Below are 20434 nucleotides of genomic sequence, written 5' to 3'. Positions count from 1 at the left end.
TCTAAGCAAAACAGCTCGAGCATTTCGAGAAGTTCCGTTATAAGTGGCAAATTGTTTTCCCATAATAGAACCGAGCAATTGCTAATTGGAGCCTATAGTCAAATTGACCGAGGACTGATTTGAAGAGAAAGACAGAGGAGGAGAGAAAGAAAGACAGAAGGGTCCTTCACGCACTTTAGAGTGCACCTTGAATGGGTGTGCTAGTGTCTCAATGCATTGGGATTTAAAGAGCAGAGCGGCAGTGGCGCAGGTCCCAGACTGTGGCTTTGGATAGTTGCACTCAGGTTTCCATTTTCAAAATGTTTATCCCCTGCCAACTTCACCGGAAAGAAATTAGGTGAGCTGCATCACTTTGAAAGGTGTATGAGGTAGGGGGGATCTTGCAGCATAATCTGTGGGTAATGGAAGGATTTATTTGGAAATGCGCTTCAATCTTCAAGCTCCACCCCATATTTCCAGATTTACACTCCCTGAGTAATAAGTATCTCTGGGAGTGACTTGCTGGGCTAAAGGCAGAGAGATGCCAGCATGACTCAGGAATGAGACATGGCGGATTGACATTTCAGTTTTACCTTCTGTAGGTGTCATCCCCCCACTTCTTATTCCAACATCTGGAGTTGATCAAGCGGTGCTTTTAACCACCCCCGCAGCTTAAAAGGGGGTCGACAGCTGTTAAAACACCTGAGCACGCTTGCCGGAGACCCCTTCCTCTTCTACATCCCCGCAGAGTTGCACACATTACATGCTGGTGTGGAGAAAAAAGGGCCACATGCTAACTCAGGTGGCCTGGCAACCTGACACCACGAGGTTCACGAGTCTAGACTAAAGTTCTGGCCTAATTTTCAGGGCATTTGAGGGTCTGCTGGGATTACAGCCCTACAGGCCTCTTTCTACAGCAGGGAGCTGTCGACTATGGGTAGATTGTATCAGCAATTAAGGTATTGTTGGCGGGTAATCTTTAAGGTTGCAGGACAAGCTGGGTTTCAGACAGCTGTAGCCCTTTTGATCTTCCAGTCTCCCAAGATAGCTTTCACTCACATTCACCTAAAAATAGTACGTCTGGAAAACAATACGCATCAAAGACACCTTGTGCTGTAGTGTGCGTTCACAATTATGTGACCAGCTAAATTACAGAAGGCTCTTCGGATTCAAAGGGTGTTTTTAGTGTGAGGACAAAACAATGGCTTGGTGCTGAGGTGATTCAAAAAGTAGTTCATGACCCAGCCTTTCTTTCTGCTGCGACTCAATGTAACAGAATCAGTGTTAGCCTCTAGCATCCCTTGGGAGAGGGCATTATGGCTGCTGTATTGTTGGCTAACCTCCTGCCAACTGTGCAGGGAACAAAAGGCCGAGCATTTATTACCAGACCCTGCTGTGTTAAAGGAAGCCCAGACCAGCCCTCCTTTCCTGGGGATGGCCTTCTTTTGGCTGCGCTTTCATCAAGCAAATGAAGCTCTTGCTAATAACCAGGTAGATAGTGGGTTCTCAAGAACAATGTGTCTTTTTGAGATTTGTGCGAATTGGATTACTGATTTAAAACTGGTAAATAATCACAGTGAGGAGGCATGTTAGTTTGTGGTATGAGCAGTTTTTATATACTTTTTCAGAGAATGATGATGATGATTATTATTATTATTATTATTAACATTTAAATTTAACTGTGTGTTGAGTATTGAGGTGAGTTCTTATTCATATAGTTTTATATAGGCATCATGTAGTTTTCATGAATTATTCAAAACAAACACACACACACACACACACACACACACACACAGAGAGAGAGAGAGAGAGATTCCCATAACATCTTGGGTTTTTCTTTCCAAATGAGTCCTTTTAGATTATCACATTAAAATCAGCTTCCTTATTTCAGCACAGTCATATGATAAAACAGGAAGTGGCAAAGAAAACAACTGTGGTAAGCTAAATTATTGCTAAAAATGGCTGAATCTATGACTTCTGCTTGATACAATCAGAGTTGCTTTCTCGCACATCCGCTTAATTTTTAGAAATTTAGCATAATGTGTTTGTTGGTTCAGTGTCTGCTTGTCATACCGAAGCTATTCGTTGTGTTCCACATGTTCCAAAGAAAGACATGTTTATACAAAGCTGGACACAAAATGGCAGCTCAGTGCCAAGAGGTAGGCTTGCTTGGTTATCCCCGTCCATCCCTGGCTGCTAGAGCACATTTTTGGCGCTCGCCCTTGAAATCATCTCCACCTGGATGTTGTAGGCCAGAGTCCAAACACAATAAGGAAATAAAGTACGAGTGTGAAAAGCTAGCAAGAATGGCTCTTTTCCCACTGGGACCCGCTGCACTCCACAATGCATTTCGATGACAGGAAAAGTTTATGGCGATTTGTTGAATCAAAAGGAGGAGGATGGGGAAAATGCTATGAGCATGAGCTGTCACATTCCGCACCCATGACGGAGGCATGCATATTTTTTCACTAGCTTAGTCCAGCTGCTACATGCTAGCCTGAGAACTAATCGTCAAAGTTGGCCACTGGCCCACATGGAAGAAAATTTGGGTTGTTGTTAAGTGGGAGTGAAAGTTATTTCCACTGAGATGGATCATTATTGTATGACTGAGGGAAACAGTTGTGTGGGACATCTCAAAAGAGTATTTTAGCGGACTATTCAGTGTTTTCATTAGCATTATGACCCACTGTAAATTTTTATATATGTTTAACTGTGCAGCCAACTGTTCTCTTTTAATCTGTGTTATCATTGCCATGGGATAGAATAGCTAGTTACTATTGTCCAATTAGCTTTTTAAAGTGGTCATATGATGCTGCTAAAAATAACATTAATTGGTATATTTGGTGTAATGAAATGTGTTTATGCAGTTTAAGGTTAAAAAATATATATATATTTTTTCACATACTGTGCATTATTTTTCCTCCTCTTTGCCCGCCTTCTGAAACGCATCGATTTTTAAAAGGCTCATTGGTCTGAAAAGCGAGGAGTGCTGTGATTGGCCAGTTATCCAGTGCGTTGTGATTGGCTGAATACCTCAAGCGTGTGACAGAAATGTTACACCCCACAACATATCGTGATGCCCTGTCTGGCCGGAGTGATGATACATAAACATAAAACACATTATAAACGTGATATAAATTTGATTTCTAACCGTGTCCTCTTTTGAAAGGCCAAACAAATAGTTTCGCTTTCTCAACGAAACATCATCACACACTACAGCCTTGAGTGAGCGAAGGCCAAATGCCTAGAGTAAGCCAAGAGTGAGCGGAGGCCTGCTCGAGTGAGCAGAGGCAGGCTTGCGGCAACCACATGTGACAACCCCGGGCTGGACTCCGCTTCGTCCACGGTGAAAGCCGTGACAAAGTCTTTTGGAAGGCCAAACAAAGTAGTTTCGCTTTCACGCTGAAACACACAACTGCTATACGACATGGCGGCGGCAACAACAATACTACAACGAGAATAAAAGGTCTGGGCGGCGTTATGCAAATCTTCCCACATACTGATGTAGATATGTGGGGGCGTGTTAGAACGAGCCGTTTTAGGGGGATGTGGACGAGTCTTAACTTTTATAAAGAATATCTCTTTGGATTAAAAAAAAATATTCGCTTCATATGACCCCTTAAGGCTCTATTGGACTTCAGGGATGGTACAGAATTCTGAGGTGGATAGTTTACTGTTATCATGCTGTCAATGATGCAACAAACTTTAATAGTCTTGTTAAATGCATGAGGGTGTGGAACAAGATCATTTTTTTTTTTTTGTATGTTTTTTTTTTATTTTTATTTTTTTTTGAGTAGGGAGTAATGAAGAACAAATGACTACTCAGAAATCATTTATTTGATTTTTTTTTTTAACCTTCATCCTACCAATTCACTTGGGTGGAAAGTTTTGCCCTGGGGAGCCCATGGCTGTCAGTTTCTCTTATCTCAGACAACCATTGCCATCGACGATGTCGAACACTAACAGTGGGACAAATTACCCGCACAGTGCCCAGGGGGCAGGTGGCTTTTAGGGGTCGTTTTCTCAGGTCACATGTAGGAGACGTACATCTGTCACTGTGAAGGTATCACTGGGGGGACACACGTATTGCCGTTCCCTGATGTGTAAATTGATTCAAATTGACAGACGGTGGTACCTTTTGCTTGGTTACTCCCTGTGCCCTCTTTAACCAGGGGATAGGATCACAAAGCAGGGCTTGTTAGGGTAATCTAGGCCTTTGTCCGCTTATCAACATGACGAATCATCTGTGTAGAGCTAGACAAGGTATAATGCAGTTCCACTGAGTAGCCGTTTATTTGCCGTTTATTCAGCACTCGAATTAATTCCCCTTACAGGACCTTTCACATTATCTTTCTGGTACACAGTAGTCAGACATGCATGGGTTGGGTTCAGGTTGCTGAGGACAACAGGAAGAAATTTGCAAAGTAAAAAAAAGAAGTGTTAATTAAGTGTGAAAATAGTCATCTTTTTGTAAAGTATTGTATTTAGTTTCCCATTTCTGTAAGCTCAAAGACAGATGTAAGGAGACCAGTATATGAAATTTATGTTTTGCTGGTTTAAACCAATTTGTTATCTTCATTTGTCATTTACTTTCGTTCGCAGTTCATCTTATCTTAAGCACACATGAGACAGTTCTAATTAAGAGTTTGTGTTGCGACCAGTTGCTAAGACATTCACTTATAGTGTAAGTGACTAACAGTCTAATCTATTTTAATTACATTTACATTTATGCATTTAGCAGACACTTTTATCCAAAGGGACTTGCATTGCATTCAGGCTATACATTAATTAATAATATATTAACGTTGTATTCATGTATTTCTTTATATCAGTTTTTTATTTGATAATTAAATTTATGTTTTACTATTACTTAAAGCGAATCAAAGACATTTTGACTAATAATGTGCTCTCTCTTTCCAAAACCTGCTGGGAGTGTTTTGATAATGTTAGAAATATAATCTTGTTTAATATACCTATATCATTGTATAATAACATTTTGTACACATTTGACATTTGACACTGAGACATTTATCACATTTTGGTGGTGCAGGCAAATCTTTAGTTGTGGTTTATCACCACGATCAGCCGGCTTGTACAGTTGCGATGTACTGTAAGTGGCCTTTTAGTGACTGACCCATTTAACTGGCATGCAGTGGTGGTCAAAAATCATGGCAAGAGGTCAGATTTGCCTGGCGGATGGCTGCGTGTTATTGGTGGACAGAGATCTGGGTTATTTAGAAGTGGTGGCCAATCAACAGGGATCTGCTGAGTTATGTAGTTTCACTACTGCAAAAGTTTGTCACAGGAAATTAACAAATAGGTGGAAGGACACACAAAGAGAGGCTTAAAATTGTTATTCATCATAGAATAACTGCATAAATTCTATTCGGTGTGAGAACCCAAGATGCCCCACATATTTCGGCCTTGTCCACACGAACGCACTTATTTTTAAAACCAAAGCACCAGGTCACTTAAACCAAACCAAATTTGGAAAACGGCTGCCAGGGTGAAGATTTTCTAAATCTCCAGTTGCAGTGTTGTAGTATAGACAGTGAAACTGCCATCAGCTGTAGTTTGTGCGGTTCTTTGCTGCTAGTTCTTTGAAGTTGGCTTGGTGTGTCCCAGCCTTTACTGGAACATCCATGGCAGTTTTTTTTTGTTCTTATTTATATCACTACACTATCACACACACAAAGCTCCATGTCAGACTCCCCTCCAGTTACACTAGTCAAAAACTGGAAAAAGAGGAAAGGACATACCAAACAATATTATCATAGACATGCCTATCCATTTATATTTTCTAGCTTTTTAAACATGCTGGGTTGTGAAGTCTGCATTCAGAAATGTAGATCCAGAAATGAACTCCACTAGCAGGGCATGCTTCTGTGCCAGCTTGCATAAATTACATCACATACAAACCAGTTATTATTTCACAAGGGAATGAAAAACCCCCACAATGATTCTATGCCCTGGACCAATGCGAGCCTGTTGCAGAGATTACAATACATAGTAAGGTCTGAATTGTGTTAGATGTGAAACAAAGGGCTCCCTGCAGTCAGCCTCTCAGAGGTGAAAGGTCAGCCCAGCACATCTGACATACTGCACATTAAGATGTGTGGGCCAGGGAGCCTGGAGGTACTATTTGCCACCTGGCAAAGATCAAGTTGTAGTGCTTTGTTTGTGTGTGCCCATGTGAATGTGTGTTTTGAGGGCACCTAATTATTATTATTATATTTTATTTTTCTTTGTTAAAATTGTAAATCAGTAACTCTGACGTAGCAACAGGGTAAAATAATACTATGCACTGTTTGCCTATATAGTTATTATTAAATGACGTATGGAGAAAGTGAAGAGGGTGTATTTTTTATTTGATCTGAAACATTAGGAATTAAACATGTTGCTTTCTTTTGTCAAAAAGGGTTTGAACATTTCCAGAGAGCACTCCCACCTAGGTCAATAAATAATTCAGGCTTTTTGGAAGTAGGCCTTGCATCCCCTTGAGAGGCTAGCGGGCTACTGAAGCCGGAATGGCTTCATCATTTCAAACATTTACATGGGTATACTGTTTGCTGTTACACTGGAGCTCATCTTCTCTGAGGCAACTTTTCAGGTTTGAAGAGTCTAGACATGCCAAATCAAGCCAAAGTGGGTTTTCTTGCAAATAAATGTGATATAAAATGTGTAAAAGTAGAATTAGTTACAGTTAGGAGGAAAAGGGATAATACCTTTCACAAACACACACACATACTTAAGTGTTCACACACGGAGCAGTTCATATCTTTGTGTTAGGGTCTTATCAGAGACAACCACAGACCTTTTTTTTTCCCCCTCTCTTTTGACAAACAGCACTCTGTTGCAGCAACATTACCGGTAGGATGAGGTGAAGTGTTTTTTTTTTCTCTCTTCTTCTCTGTTTTGTTCACCTTTTACCAACTTTACCACAATATGTTTGTAGGATAGTTCACCCAAAATAAAAATATTCTGTCATAGTTTGCTCAAACATGACTGACTTCCTTGGATGGAAATAATGGATGTCCAAGCTTGATTTTTTTTTTCTTTTTTCGTAAAATAAAAGTGAAAAGGACTGCTCTACAAAAAAAAATAAAAAGTATAACATGTATATCATTTAGTGGTTTTGAAAGACATCTAAGAAATTGACTTATTTTATTTTTATTTTAAACTTGCCAAATCACATGATGTGTGCTGCATTGCTTATTGGTCAGTGATGGCTAAATTTATTTGTTTGATAGATTCATTCAATCTTTCTTTCTTTCTTTCTTTCTTTATTTCTTCTACAACGCAGATAAAATGTGTGAATATTTTTAAAAGAATATATATGTTGACTACAAAAACTGACAATAAAATTGAACAGTAGTGTACATGTACTAGCACCAAAACACATGTAGTTGTTAGCAATGTGTACAGCTCATAACATGGTTTGTTTTAATTAATATTGTGTAAGTTTACAAAAATGTAATTGGTTCAGAAAAGGATATGAAAGTAAAGGCTGATTTATACTTCTGCATCGAAACTACACCGCAGCTATATTGAGTTTTGTGCGTGTTTTTTGCACTTTTATATATTTTAATGTTACACCTTCTATTTAAAATAAAACAAAGCGAAGAACAAGTGTCTTATTTTTTTGTTGTCTGCGACAAACAGTTTTTCTGCCATGTTATGTTACAAGTCCACATGGAGATTGAAAGAATGCATTCGGTTATAGTCTCTTTTTTTGTAGTTTTAAATAAATTATCTGTTCTTTGATATTCATTTGCCGCAGTCACGGCTGATGCTTCTCCGACAAGCAGCTTCTTCTTCTGCTATTGCCGTCATACTGCGGGTTACACAAGCAACATGCCTGTGGACATTGCAGATTAGCAGTTTGCATGTGTACTGCACGTCGACACGGACAACAACACAGAAGTAGAAATAAAAAACGATAGCATAGAGGCTACGGCGTAGGTCAGACGCAGAAGTATAAATCGGCCTTAAAGGGTTACTCCACCCCAAAATGAAAATGTTGTCATTAATCACTTACCCCCATGTCGTTTCAAACCTCTAAAAGCTCCGTTCATCTTCGGAACACAATTTAAGATGTTTTGAGGCTGGAGAATGTCCCATAGACTGCCAAGTAAATAACAGCGTCAAGGTCCAGAAAGCTTTTCTGTGTCCTCCGCACCACAAAGTTCCCGTCGCTTCATATAACCCAGATCTGATGGCAGATGGAGTATTCTGACGATGACTTTTCATACCTTTTATGGACCTTGACACTGTTATTTACTTGGCAGTCTATGGGACTGTCTCAAGCCTCCAGGTTGTGTTCTGAAGACGAACTGAGCTTTTACGGATTTGGAACAACATGGGGTATTATATAAAATATATAAATGTGATTAATGACAAAACTATCATTTTAAGGTGGAGAATCCCTTTAAGTCATATAGGTAAAAATTGATAGCCAGAATGCACTGTAAGTCGCTTTGGATAAAAGCGTCTGCTAAATGCATAAATTTAATTTTAATTTAATTTAATGTAATTTAATTTAAGTCTTACGGGTAAGACACTCTGATGTGACAACTTGGACATGTATCGGCTATAGATTCTCTTCTTCATTTGAAAGGAAGTTGAGCTCAATCAAGTGACACGGCCTCTCGGTCAGATGTTAATTTCTTTCTCAGTGCGATCCATGGTAACACTAAATATTTAGTAAACAGGCAGAGGACCCAAGGAAAATATGTGTGTAGCCGTGTGTGTGTGTGTGTGTGAGGGCACGCTAGCTTTTGCATGAGGGGCCTGTATATCACATGCTTTGTGATACTCTATCTGAGTTCAAATGAAGCTTACATTGACTCAGAGCCTCACCAGGTTGTTTATGCCAAAAAACCTGAATAATGCTGCTAAGATTGTTTAAGGGCTTTGTTAACTAGATCACAAAAGAACCTAAACATTACATAAATGCAGATAAACTAAAAAAATATATATATTTTATTATTAATATTTATTTCTTTGAGCATTTTTTGAATGAAAATTACTGCCAATCATATGTATTCAACCTATAGCTGGAAAAAAACTCCTAGACATGACTACAAAAACCGACATCCATTGCGTGTATAAAAGAGGTTCAGCTGCCATTTCGGTTAACGTCTGCTCAGCTCCCATCTCAAGGTGCTAAAGGCTGATTAAGTTCCTTTTATAAGCACCTCTGGCTCAATTGCTGGGCCTCAGTGATCACACCTCTGAAAGTGGAACTTGCCACCCTTACCAGGTCACACCTTATCCTCTCATGACTGATAAGAGCAGCACAGGGGCAGAAAAGAGTTTGTGTTAGCAAATATGTGACATACAAAGCAGCAAGTTGTTGTTTTTTTTGCCGCCAAGTCACCGTGACATTCGGTGTACAAAAAAAAGTTGCGGTTTAACGTGCAAACACGCTCTATTTATCAGTTCATACTTGAGAGGTGTTAAGAAAAAAGGGGAACTGAGTACTTTTTTTTCTCCTTTTCATTCGTAATTCATCGAAATATTGTTTCAATGGAGCCCAAATAGTTAACTGTCTTATAAGAGCTCAGAAAACGAGAAGCCATTCATGAGAGAATGTGACCTACGGTCCTTCACCCTTGTTTAAATAACAGGTTTTGAGACCGTGGAGGTTTTTCTTGGCACCTGTTGGAGTCAAAACTCCCCAAAACAGACAGTTTCACAGGCTTTTGTATTTTAAGAAAACATGTATTTTTGGCCACCGTCTAGCTCTGGTTTCCATGGAGCTCTGGGAGAAGGTCAGAAATCAGCTTTCTTTTAGGGTGACCATACAAAGATCGTGTTATTTATTGATATATTTATTTAGACATTTTTTAACTGAAAGGTTTGAGCTGTATTGCATTTTCAAAGGCACAGCTTTATTACTCAACAGCAACAATAGCAGAGCCAGCACTGAAAGTTTATGAACTTAATAGGGAGAATTATATAGTACAAAGTTGTGAATGAAAAATAACAATTAACATTGTGGTGTGAAATAATAAACTCTTAAAATATATATTTTTAGGGCAGTTGTGTGGTGTGTAGGTTTCAACACAAACTACCAGATGCAATAATAATAAAAAAACAACAACAGTTTAATGGTGATATCCATATGGCTTAATATGAGTGATAATCTGGTAAAATGAGAACCTAACATTTCTAGACTATTACAGTGAATATAATTGCAATAATTTGATTAATATTTTACAGCACACTCCACTGTTTTGATGGTTCCTCCTGATGGCCATTATCAAGATGGATTTGGTCACAAATCAAGCTGCATACACCTTTAAAGTGACTTTCCAGGGTACAGTAACTCTAACACTAATAATTCCGCCTGTTTGTAAATGGTCTTGGCAAGCTTTATTAGCTCAACGCTTTGCCACTCCCTGTGTTAAATCATAGATGATTCCCTAACAAAGCGGCAAACCCTGGCTGCTCAGGAGTTAACGTGGGTCTTTCCTGTTCTGTGAAAGCCCTGCGGTCCACAGCATTACGAATGATGTGGCTTCTGAGAGCCTTAACACAGTCGACGGAATGAATAAGACTTCCCTTTTAGACGATAATATGATCCGCGTGTGCTCCCTGGAGGTGTCATCAAGGGGAAAGACGAATCCTCCTCGCTGAAAAGAGGAAGTGAAGGAAACAATGGCCCCCTCAGTATTTACTGGTTCTCCACTTTAAGCCTGTCTTATAATCGCCTGAACTAAGGAGATGTTTATGGCTTCCCCCTGGACTATTTGTACGTATGCTTGTGTGTGTGTGTGTGAGAGAGCTTACCCAAAGGAGTGGTTACAGAGGCAGGCTGTAGCTTTAAGCTCTGCAGTACCTTTTGATTCCTGTAATCGGCATTCTAATTATCCACTTGAGCTAATTAGCACCTTGCTTTACCCCAGGTATGTTACTGTAAACATCATCAAAGTAGCTCACTTTCATACTCTTTGATGTGCTCCTAATCCAACACCTCCTCCCAGAAAACCAGATCAGGGCATCTTGATGCCGTGTTTTCCAAGGTAACCACATAATGTTGCTCCTTTTTTTTTTCTATTAGTATAAACATATTTAAATATAAACTTTGAATCCAAAATAACTTATTTATTTACTTATTTTTGTCATTTTAATTAATTTATATATTAGAATATTTAGATATTTTTCAGATACAATTATTTAAAGAATGTTTACAATTAGTAAATTATCATTAAATTATTTGAATAAACTATTCAATTATTTCAGTTACGTATAAATAAATTTTAATATAGTATATACATTTGTATGCAAGTATAATTTACTTTTTTGATATTCATTTTTTAATTTAAATTCAAGTCTAATTATTTTTTTATTTTTTTGATATATCAATACAGCGTTTTAGTGTTTCTTATGTATAGAAATTAATTTGGTGCAATTTTATAAATGCTCAAGGCAATACAAGTCACGGTTCAGCGCTATTGTCAGCTTTGTGGATATTGTAGTTAATTCATTCAGTTCTTATTCAGTCGTTATTCTGACAAAACAGAAGGGCCAAATTTGGGTCCCTAGTGCATCCCATGGGTCACTGACCTTTGATGGTAGTTATGGGGTAAGGGCATAGAAAAGGTTTCATGGGAGTCAAAGATTGACCGCATAAAGGGCCGAATCCTTCCCTTGTGAACTACCTGCTGGGGAAGCTATTCAGGTGACCAAAGTCCGAAGTGTGTATGTGTATAAGGATGTGTGTGCAGGAGGGGGTGATGAACAGATGTGTTTTACTCCCTCATTAACATCAGAAAGAACTGCTCTGATTGAAGGTCCTGGACCAAGGAGGCTCTATTCCTCATTGGATGTGGACTGTCCCTATTCACTCACACACACACACTCACACACACTGACCTCTTTAAAAGGCTCCCACCTACACTGCCAGCTGGCAACTGGTGAGGTTTTGCTGTGGCCTCCACAGTCCACACCACAGATCTGTGCACATGAGCTCTCCGAACACCTCAGTCGCACACACCAATAAACATTTGCTTTCAGGCGCACACAGGGATGCACTTGCCACAAATGGACTCGACTTCCCTGTAGCGTTTCTGTGGGGTCAAACGATCCGTTTGAATCCATTTCAAAAGTGTCTTTAAATGGGAAACAAGCTCTGAGATAATACATATTAGCCTCAACCCAAATTCAAAAACCTTTTTAGGATAGAATACCTTGGAAATCCCTGTTAACTATTAAGTAGTTGGGAATACGGGCACCCTCAATCGACGATGATTCAGGTTTCACCCCGGCTCTTTTTCAAGTCAAAGGAATAAGGCTTACTGTAATCTGCACTGGCAGCACCGTATGTTATTATCGTGTCCTAATTAATCTTACAGAAGGTGTAATTCAACTTCAGATTAGGCCCATACCTCACACAGATTAATTAATGTCTCTAATCAGCAACAGCAAAATTAATTTTGCCCTGATTACGTGCGTTTGAATTTGCATGTGCTTAAAGCAGGCTCTTTATTTCATTATGATATTGAGTGCAGAGTCTCACACACACATAAAACAGGTTAGTCTGCCATAAACAGACATGCACTAGTACACACAACAGGATGGGGGCATAATCTGTGTTATTCACTCGTGTTTTGGCACACAGAGCACACAAGGTGCATGTACACACACGCTTGCGGTGGTAGCCAGGAGCTGTTTGCAGTAGAGTGTTATTGATGGGGCTGTGGGAGTGATGGAGAGAGAGAGGCTGAAGAACAACACAGCAGATGTGCTGACAGTTGTTCACAGGCAACCTTCTGCATGTTTAATACCACCCCAGCTGATCCTGGTCCTGCAGAACACAGGAGACCACAGCTTCCAGCCAGCATGCATGCGTGTTTGACAAAGCCACCTTTGCCCCCGTAGCAGCACATATGAGTGCCCATATGGGGAGGGAAATTGCATTCAGCTAGAGGTAGGTGAAATTGTGCAGTAATGCATTGTCTGAGAGCAAGATTGCGGTCTCAGTTGTTAATGCACTTCAGTGAAATTTTAAGGTGCAAAACAATTTTCTATAGTATGGTGATGTATGAAGCACAGCTCAGACAGAAGTCACTTTAAAACCAAACAAGTGTGAACAACTTGAACTGGTTGTGACATTTATATAGGTAAATAACTAGATTTCTAACCATTAACATATGCTGAACATCTGTAAATGTGACCTCACATTTAGGCTTGAGTGAACCTCTTTGAATCGAACGCATAACTCTCCATCCATAAATGAAGAACTTACCATCCAAGATAATGTGAGGGATTTTTAGGGAATTGTTAAAAGTGAATGGTTTCCCATGCAGTCAGCACTTGAGAAAGTACAATTAGCGGTCATATGCTGGAAACATTTGCCAAGACACACTGAAGAACGTCCAAAAAAGAAGAAGTTTTGAGAAGTAGGCTGGAAACCAAGCCATGTATCGCTAAAATTCTCAAAGGGTTTCTTATGATAAGGTAGAGATAGGACGTCTTTGTGGTGCCAATGAAAGAGGCTTGTTTTCTTTTTTTTGCTTCACAAATGAAGCGTACCATAAAATGGCAGAGGACAGAGTAAGGAAGTGTGGGAAGGTTGTGGGCAGGATGGATGGATAGATAGATAGGGCCACTCCTAACATGCATATTTCATTAGCAACCTGTCTGCTGGTCTGGAGCCTTCATTTAAAGCCCCCCTTTGAGGTCTTATTTTTTGCTCCATCTGGACCTGTTAGCTTTCAGAAACCCAACAAGCACTTCTGGCAATGCCACTGAGGAGTCTTATCAGAACCCAAGCTGTTTTCTTTTAGTTTCGCCTTTTGTCTGATAATAAACAGGTATCACAGAAAGATTGTTGTGTTCCATTAAATCAGCCTTAAATAAAAGGACTTACATTGATGGCCTATGGGGAGATCCAGTCATGTTTACAACATAAATGCATAAATGTATCTCAAAAATAACAATTCTATCATCATGTATGCTCTCATATTTCTTTGTGGAACATAAACTAATGTATTGTGAGATGTTTTTTCCATATAATGGCAATCAGTGGTTCCCAATATTCTTCAAAACATATTCTTTTGTGTTTCACAGAAGAAAGTCACACTACTTTGGAACAGTGTGAGGGTGAGTAAATGATGAGATAATTTAGCATTTTTGTGTGATCTGTCACTTTAAATAATAAAAAAACGATTATGGTAAATGTTGGTTGAGTGCTTTGCATTCTTAGTAAAGAAACAGAATGAATTTTACCTCTCTAAAAAGGACAAAACCATTGCTTATGTAACAAAAAAAAAAAAAAAAAAAAAACTATGTAAGGTGTCTCGTTGTTTTTTTTTTCTCCGAGAGAGAACCTGGTGTTGTTTTGCTCGTGAAACTGTTTGAACAGCTAGTGACCGACGGGCCAATCGCATGCTGAGAGCCACTGAGCATCTGCCGGGAGATTTGCATATTAATTGACCCATATTAACTTCCAAAAAAATTTATAGACTCCGAACTCAGCCAACAAATTCATCTGCCCATGCTTCTAAGCCCTCACCTGCCGATTTTATAGAGTTTGATGGTACAAAGACGTCGTGCTCAAAGTAAAGAAAACCTCAAATTGCAGGTTTTGTTAGCGTGTGTAATTTGCTTCATCTCTTTTCAGCTCTCTCGCCCCAAGGCGGTTTGGGCTTTTTGTGGTTGTTCTTTCCTCCCAGAGTGCAACCTGACTGATAGTTCGCCTGAGATAGAGGTTGACTTCTTTATCTTCCTCTGCACAGCATATTGTGTTCTCCTCTCCTCCTGTCTTTTCTCCTCCTCAGGGTAGCCCAGTGAGCTATTGTGTGTCTCCAGCTTTACGAACTCACACACACACACACACGCACACACACACACACACAGGCACTCTGAGGCTGGTAGAGGCCCAGAACAGTTGTCAAGAGAGAGAGGGGTAACATGTGCATGGGGTGGGCACAGATGGTGGGTCTGCGTGGGGGAGGAAGGGGGAAAGGTGGGCCGTCTGGCGGCATGAGCAAGCCTCAGAGAGCTCTCTCTCTCTCTTTCTCGTGCTTCCTTTCCTCCCCTTCTCTCCTTCTTGCCTGTTGCATTGGGTCCTATAGTAGACAAATGGGAGTTTAATTCAATTAGGGCCAGGCTACTGTTGCCGCTTCACGGCAGGGTCGGTGGAGCACCGCCACCCATTTACAGATGGGTGCATGCTAGATAAGTGCACACACACACACCATCTCTCTCACTCTGCTTTTTCACACTCACAAATATTGGCAAGTACTGAAATACTTAAATACAAGGAAAACAAAGCCGGCCACAGTACACACACAGACACACACACACCCTCTCCAGGTTTGCAGTAATGGTTCACGCATTGCTGAGTTTTCACTGAGGATCACAGCGGCACAAAAGCGGCCCCTCTCTTCCTGGGCCCTTTGTTCCCCCAGCACCAGTGTGACCTCTCCGGCTGCCTGGCCTTAAAACAAACACAGAGAGCCTCGTCTCCCATCACACACACACTGTAAACAAGAGAAATTTCACCGGCCGTTATCTACATTGTAACCCCACAAGAAAAAAACAGACCCAATCCAGACACTTTCTGTCAGGTTCAAGGCCTTCGCTGACATAAACAGCCTTGTGTGGGAGTCACAGATTCATTGTTGAAAAGTGTGTGGTTATGTACAGAACTTATTTTAAAGACCCTACCGTCATCAGAATAACCTTTTATTTTATATGCTGACATATGCTGTTTGATAAGTTATATTTATAGCAGATTATAGCTGAAAATGATCTTGCTTTTCCTTCTTAGAAAACGGACCAAAAATACTGATGACTGATCCTGCACATTTTGTTTTATTTATTTTTACATAATATGCTTGTCCTGCCCAATCTTCTTCCTACCTTCTTTTAATCCTTACTTCCTTCAGGCAATAGGACACAAGACAGTATACAGCACTTGTCATATTAATTCTGTTCTTCATAGACTGCTATTTTATTCTTTATACCTAAAATGAGATACATTAAATGTTATATTATGATGTCCAACAGGTGAAAATCATATACTTTCCTATCAGATCCCTTTGCATTAAAAAATAATAATTAAATTTCTCTCATAATACAGTTATTACCCATTTATGGTACATCAGACAGTTGGTTCATCATATACATTACCTCTGTGCACTTTTCTGAGGCATGAAACGAGTAAAAGTTTGCCCTCCCTATTGCATTTTTCACATGAATGGAAGATGACTGACTTGATTTACATGGATCATTTCCAGGCTATAGCCACTAGGCAGCGACCTCCTTTCAACTGTTTGGAGCCTTACCTAGTGCCCCCCCCCCCTCCCCCACTGCTCGCTCAGGTGATGCACACCGCACAGGAGAGAGAGAGAAAGAGAGAGAGAGAGAGAGAATAGAGCAGTTATTTTCCACCGTCTGTTCTGCCGGGTTTCATTACCGTGGCAGAGAGGCACCTGGGAAAGACCTGCGGAAGACTGATTCTCGATATGGATGTTAAATATGCGCTTACCTTTCTGTTTCGGCCACTAGGAATCAACGGAAAGGAGATGAAAGGAAAGGGAAAAGATGGATAGCAAGCGGATTACCTGTGGTCAGGGAATGTTGAAAAGGTGTGTGAGCCAGCGGAGGTGTCGTTCAGTCCTGATGGATGTGATTGTTGTGCGTTTGGCACAACAGAAACCTTTTCTGTCTGAAATAATCAAAAGCTTGAAATCGTCTTTCGCCACATACCAGTGAAATGGCTCCAGTGGACAGTTTGGCTTTGGGTTTGCAGGTGTGTCTGCAGTTTTTCCCCGAGTGCTGGGAACACACTCCGCAGATGAGATGAGAGGATTACAGTATAAGAGCTTGTGACAGAGCACACACATACCTGTCCAAACAGCTAAACTGCTGTATGTGTACATGTGTATGTGTGTGTGTGCGCACAACTCCAGGCTATGGAATGTGTGCACCTCACCCAGTTAGCGGAGACAGTTTTAGTTTGTCCAAACTGGACTGACACAAGGTATCATTTCTGTAATTATGCTAAATGTTTGCTTGCTAATGTATTCTGCATTTTAATGACTCTACCTATCTAGCTTGTTGCTCAGTTCTTGGTAATGATGACTTCTGGTACCATGTTGAAATGCATTATGCCCTATTCTCAAAGGACAGCTACCAGAGTGATAGGTGGGGTTGGTGGAGAATACGAAACAGCGCAGAGAGAGAGAGGGAGGGAGGGGAGAAAGGAGAAGTCAGGGCAAGAGAGAGAAGAGAGGTGGCTTCTTTGTCTCTAGGGCGAGCACAATGGACCGTTCACTGCAGGAATTATATAGCAGACCAGCTGCCGGAATGACACACTAAAATGGCAGCCAATAGAATTGCAATGGGGGCAGATCTACATGGGGAAGCACATTTGATTGGCAGATGTAAAATAAAGTTACGCGTATATATAGAAAAGTATTTGTATGTTTTAATCTTACTTTGTAGTTTTACTGTAAACACATTCAAAATTTAAAATTTAAAAGTTTCAACCTGGAGGAGTTCATTCCACTTTTTAATCACTCTGAATATAATTACTGATGAAAATCGAATTTTATGATTTGAAAATGCAAAAAATGTGACAAGTTAGATGGATGAAAACAAAGATCTTACAATCATAAAAATATTTACTTTCTTCATGAGTTAATTAGTTAATCAATTATTATTATTTATTCTTTTTACTCCCACGTAAAAAAAAAAAAAAAAAGTGCACAAAGTGCATAGAATATCTTGGTCACATCTGTCAGCCCATGTGACCTTAGAGGCAGATTGCTTGATGGATTGCTTTAAGTGCCCGTCACTTTCTTTTCTATCACTTACACACACACCCACACACAAAGGCAAAGTATCTGCTTGACGGAATTCAAAACATGCCTGTCCCTTTTTCCAAAATGGTTTTCAATCCTCAGTGTTTTCTATTTCTATTAGTGTTGTGAGAGCGTCTCTGCAATTACAGTAAAATTAGAAAAAACCTTCAGAACAAACCATGCTGACTTTTTGTAAAAAAAAGAAAAAACAAAAAAAAGAAAAAAAAAAATACACATCCACTCAAATATTCCACCTATGCCATTCGGAGTGTGGATGGCTAGCATATGCTGTCGAAAAGCTCAAAACACAAAAACTGGAAAATGTCATGTAAATAGTTTAGTGTTTTGTGTGGGCTTAAAGTCAAACCACTCAGCAGTTCACTATTATAAATATTCAGCCCTGACCTCTGTATTAATCTTCATGATTCTTTTCCTAGTCCTCCCACTTCTTTCTATTTCTTCAGAACACTCCCACCATTCAAACGCTGAATGACTGGCCACAGCTTTTTAGCTCCAGTACCAAAATTCAGGGCTGCCTTATGTACCTGCGCAAGACATAGTGAAGTGCACTTATTACTGGCGTAAAGATGGAATAAATGGCTGTTGTTGGAGAGCAAGAGAGAGAGGGAACAGAGGAGAGAAAAAGGCAAGATAAAGTTGCTTAACGTCCAAGGTATACTCGGACCACACAAAGAGCCTCTCATGTCTTACTTTCAACCACTCCCTTTATGTCTCTCTTTTGCTTTCTCTCGCTCCCCTTCTCCTTTTCATTCAAGGAGGGGGGGTCTTCACCCTCGGCCTGAAGCCGCTCCTAAATAATCCCGCTGGTCACACCTCTTAGTTAGAAAGCTTTTTGTCCCACGCCCTTCACCCCCGCCATACCACCTCACCCTGCTCTTTGGTATTCAGCCCGGGTCAGTGCATTTCGACCATCCCTTGTACCCGAGATGGTTCCCCTTTTAATTTGCACCTGTTGCGCAGTTGTCTGGGGGAGCAAATGCAGCCCCATGGATCAGACAAAGATCATATTATGATCAGATACGTGCGGCTAATCTTCACGTCCTCTGGCAAGAGCCGCCAAGAAAAAGCAGCCTTTCTGGCATGGGAACCTGTGATAAAAGACGTCATTGGTATTTGTTTTATTATTTTTATTTTTATTTTTTAAGTGAATAGGCTCCTAGGGAGAGATTAGGGGTAGTTAAGGTACGCAGTGGGAATCGAGTGTTCCACAGCCCAGTCGAGTCCATTTGACGCCAACGAACTGGGAAATAGAGCACAGATGGAAGGGAAAGTTTGTTGTTTTTCAAAACTCTGCATTCGGGAGAGGGAGAAAATTGTCCCGAAATCAGCAATTAGGTTTTTAATCTTACCATTAGAGAAACTTCCCACTAGTTCTCACTGCTTTGGCAGCTTGCCTCTGAGATAAGGTGCTCGGAGAGCCTGGGGAGATGTGTGCTGTATTAGGCGAGGAAAGAACTTCAAATGAACCTGAACGTTAAACGGCTGTTCCCATGATGTAAGCTTCATAGTTTATTAGACCCTCAGCACCTCTCAATAAGAGAGTTTTGTGGGTTTTTGGTTTGCTTTATCATACTATCTGTTGTTGTATATCGAGCAACAATCTTGTCTAGGGAGATTTCCATTATTTTGACATCTAGAAATTGTTACTTGTTCCTGTATATATATATATATATATATATATATATATATATATATATATATTTATATTTAAATTCAAATAATAACACCTGTATTCTGTTCTGTCCACAGTGTTGAATTATGAAAATGTGGTGGATGCCGGTTCAGGGTCCGATGAGGAGGACAGACTCCTGGGTTCTGAGGGTGAAGGCAGTCCAGCAGGTGTACCGAGTCTGGAGGCCTCACCCCGGGTAGCCCATGCCCTGTTTTCCTGCCGCGGGGATGAAGAAAATGAAAGCCAGGATGGGGCAGGAGCACATGTCTGGCTCCATGGAGACCTGAATGGTTCAGGTAAGAGTGAGCGCTGAGAATATCAGGCCAAAATGAGGTATTAACATATGAAACATAGCCGAGTTTTTTTTTTCTTTTCTTTTTTAAATCAACCTTGCCATTTTTATATTACCAGGACAGAGCAGCTTTTATTTCTTAGGCTTGCAGCTGTTTGGCACTTTTGATGTAATGGCAACTTTTAGACTATTAGCTCACATTTCTACTTTGGTTTCTTACTTTTTGTCACAAAGTAGGCTACACCTAATCTTCAGTGCCTCATCACTGTCTCCACACCCCTTTCTTCTGGCTTCATTTTGACTCAACCACTCAAAACCAAAAGCGATCAAGATCACAGACAAGACCCAAGCTAGTGAGGCTTTAAAGACAAATTCTCTTAATTAGGGTTGCATAGCTATCATTTAGCATGAGCGTGCCCTGCTGAAGACTCATTAAAGGCCTTAAATGAAATTTTTGGCATTATGATGGCCATTTACATACATAATAGGCCCACAATTCCCTGTGCCTGGCTGACAGTTACAGAGTGAAGGGAGAACTCATGCGAGTCGCCCAGTTTAAAAAAAAAAAAAAGAGAGAGAGAGAGAGAAAGGGAGGAAAAAAAACCCTGACCCTCAGCAATCAGTCTCGGCTAATGACTAAACCATATGCAT

At 40.3% G+C, this 20434-nt stretch overlaps 1 protein-coding gene across 3 annotated transcripts in view; it reads left to right on the top strand.

Annotated features, from left to right (window-relative positions):
• LOC113053251 (zinc finger E-box-binding homeobox 2-like) overlaps positions 1-20434 on the top strand; it is a 48659-nt gene that overhangs the window by 16195 nt on the left and 12030 nt on the right. For all 3 annotated transcript variants that reach the window (XM_026218121.1, XM_026218119.1, XM_026218120.1), the window contains one exon: positions 19569-19787. In XM_026218121.1, the coding sequence (XP_026073906.1) occupies positions 19569-19787 (219 nt within the window). The remainder of the gene's footprint in view (positions 1-19568; positions 19788-20434) is intronic.

This window comes from Carassius auratus, chromosome 34 (assembly GCF_003368295.1).
Source record: "Carassius auratus strain Wakin chromosome 34, ASM336829v1, whole genome shotgun sequence".
Lineage (NCBI taxonomy): Eukaryota > Metazoa > Chordata > Actinopteri > Cypriniformes > Cyprinidae > Carassius > Carassius auratus.
Note: the sequence above shows the minus strand (reverse complement) of the source record. Positions and strands in the feature narration are given on the sequence as shown.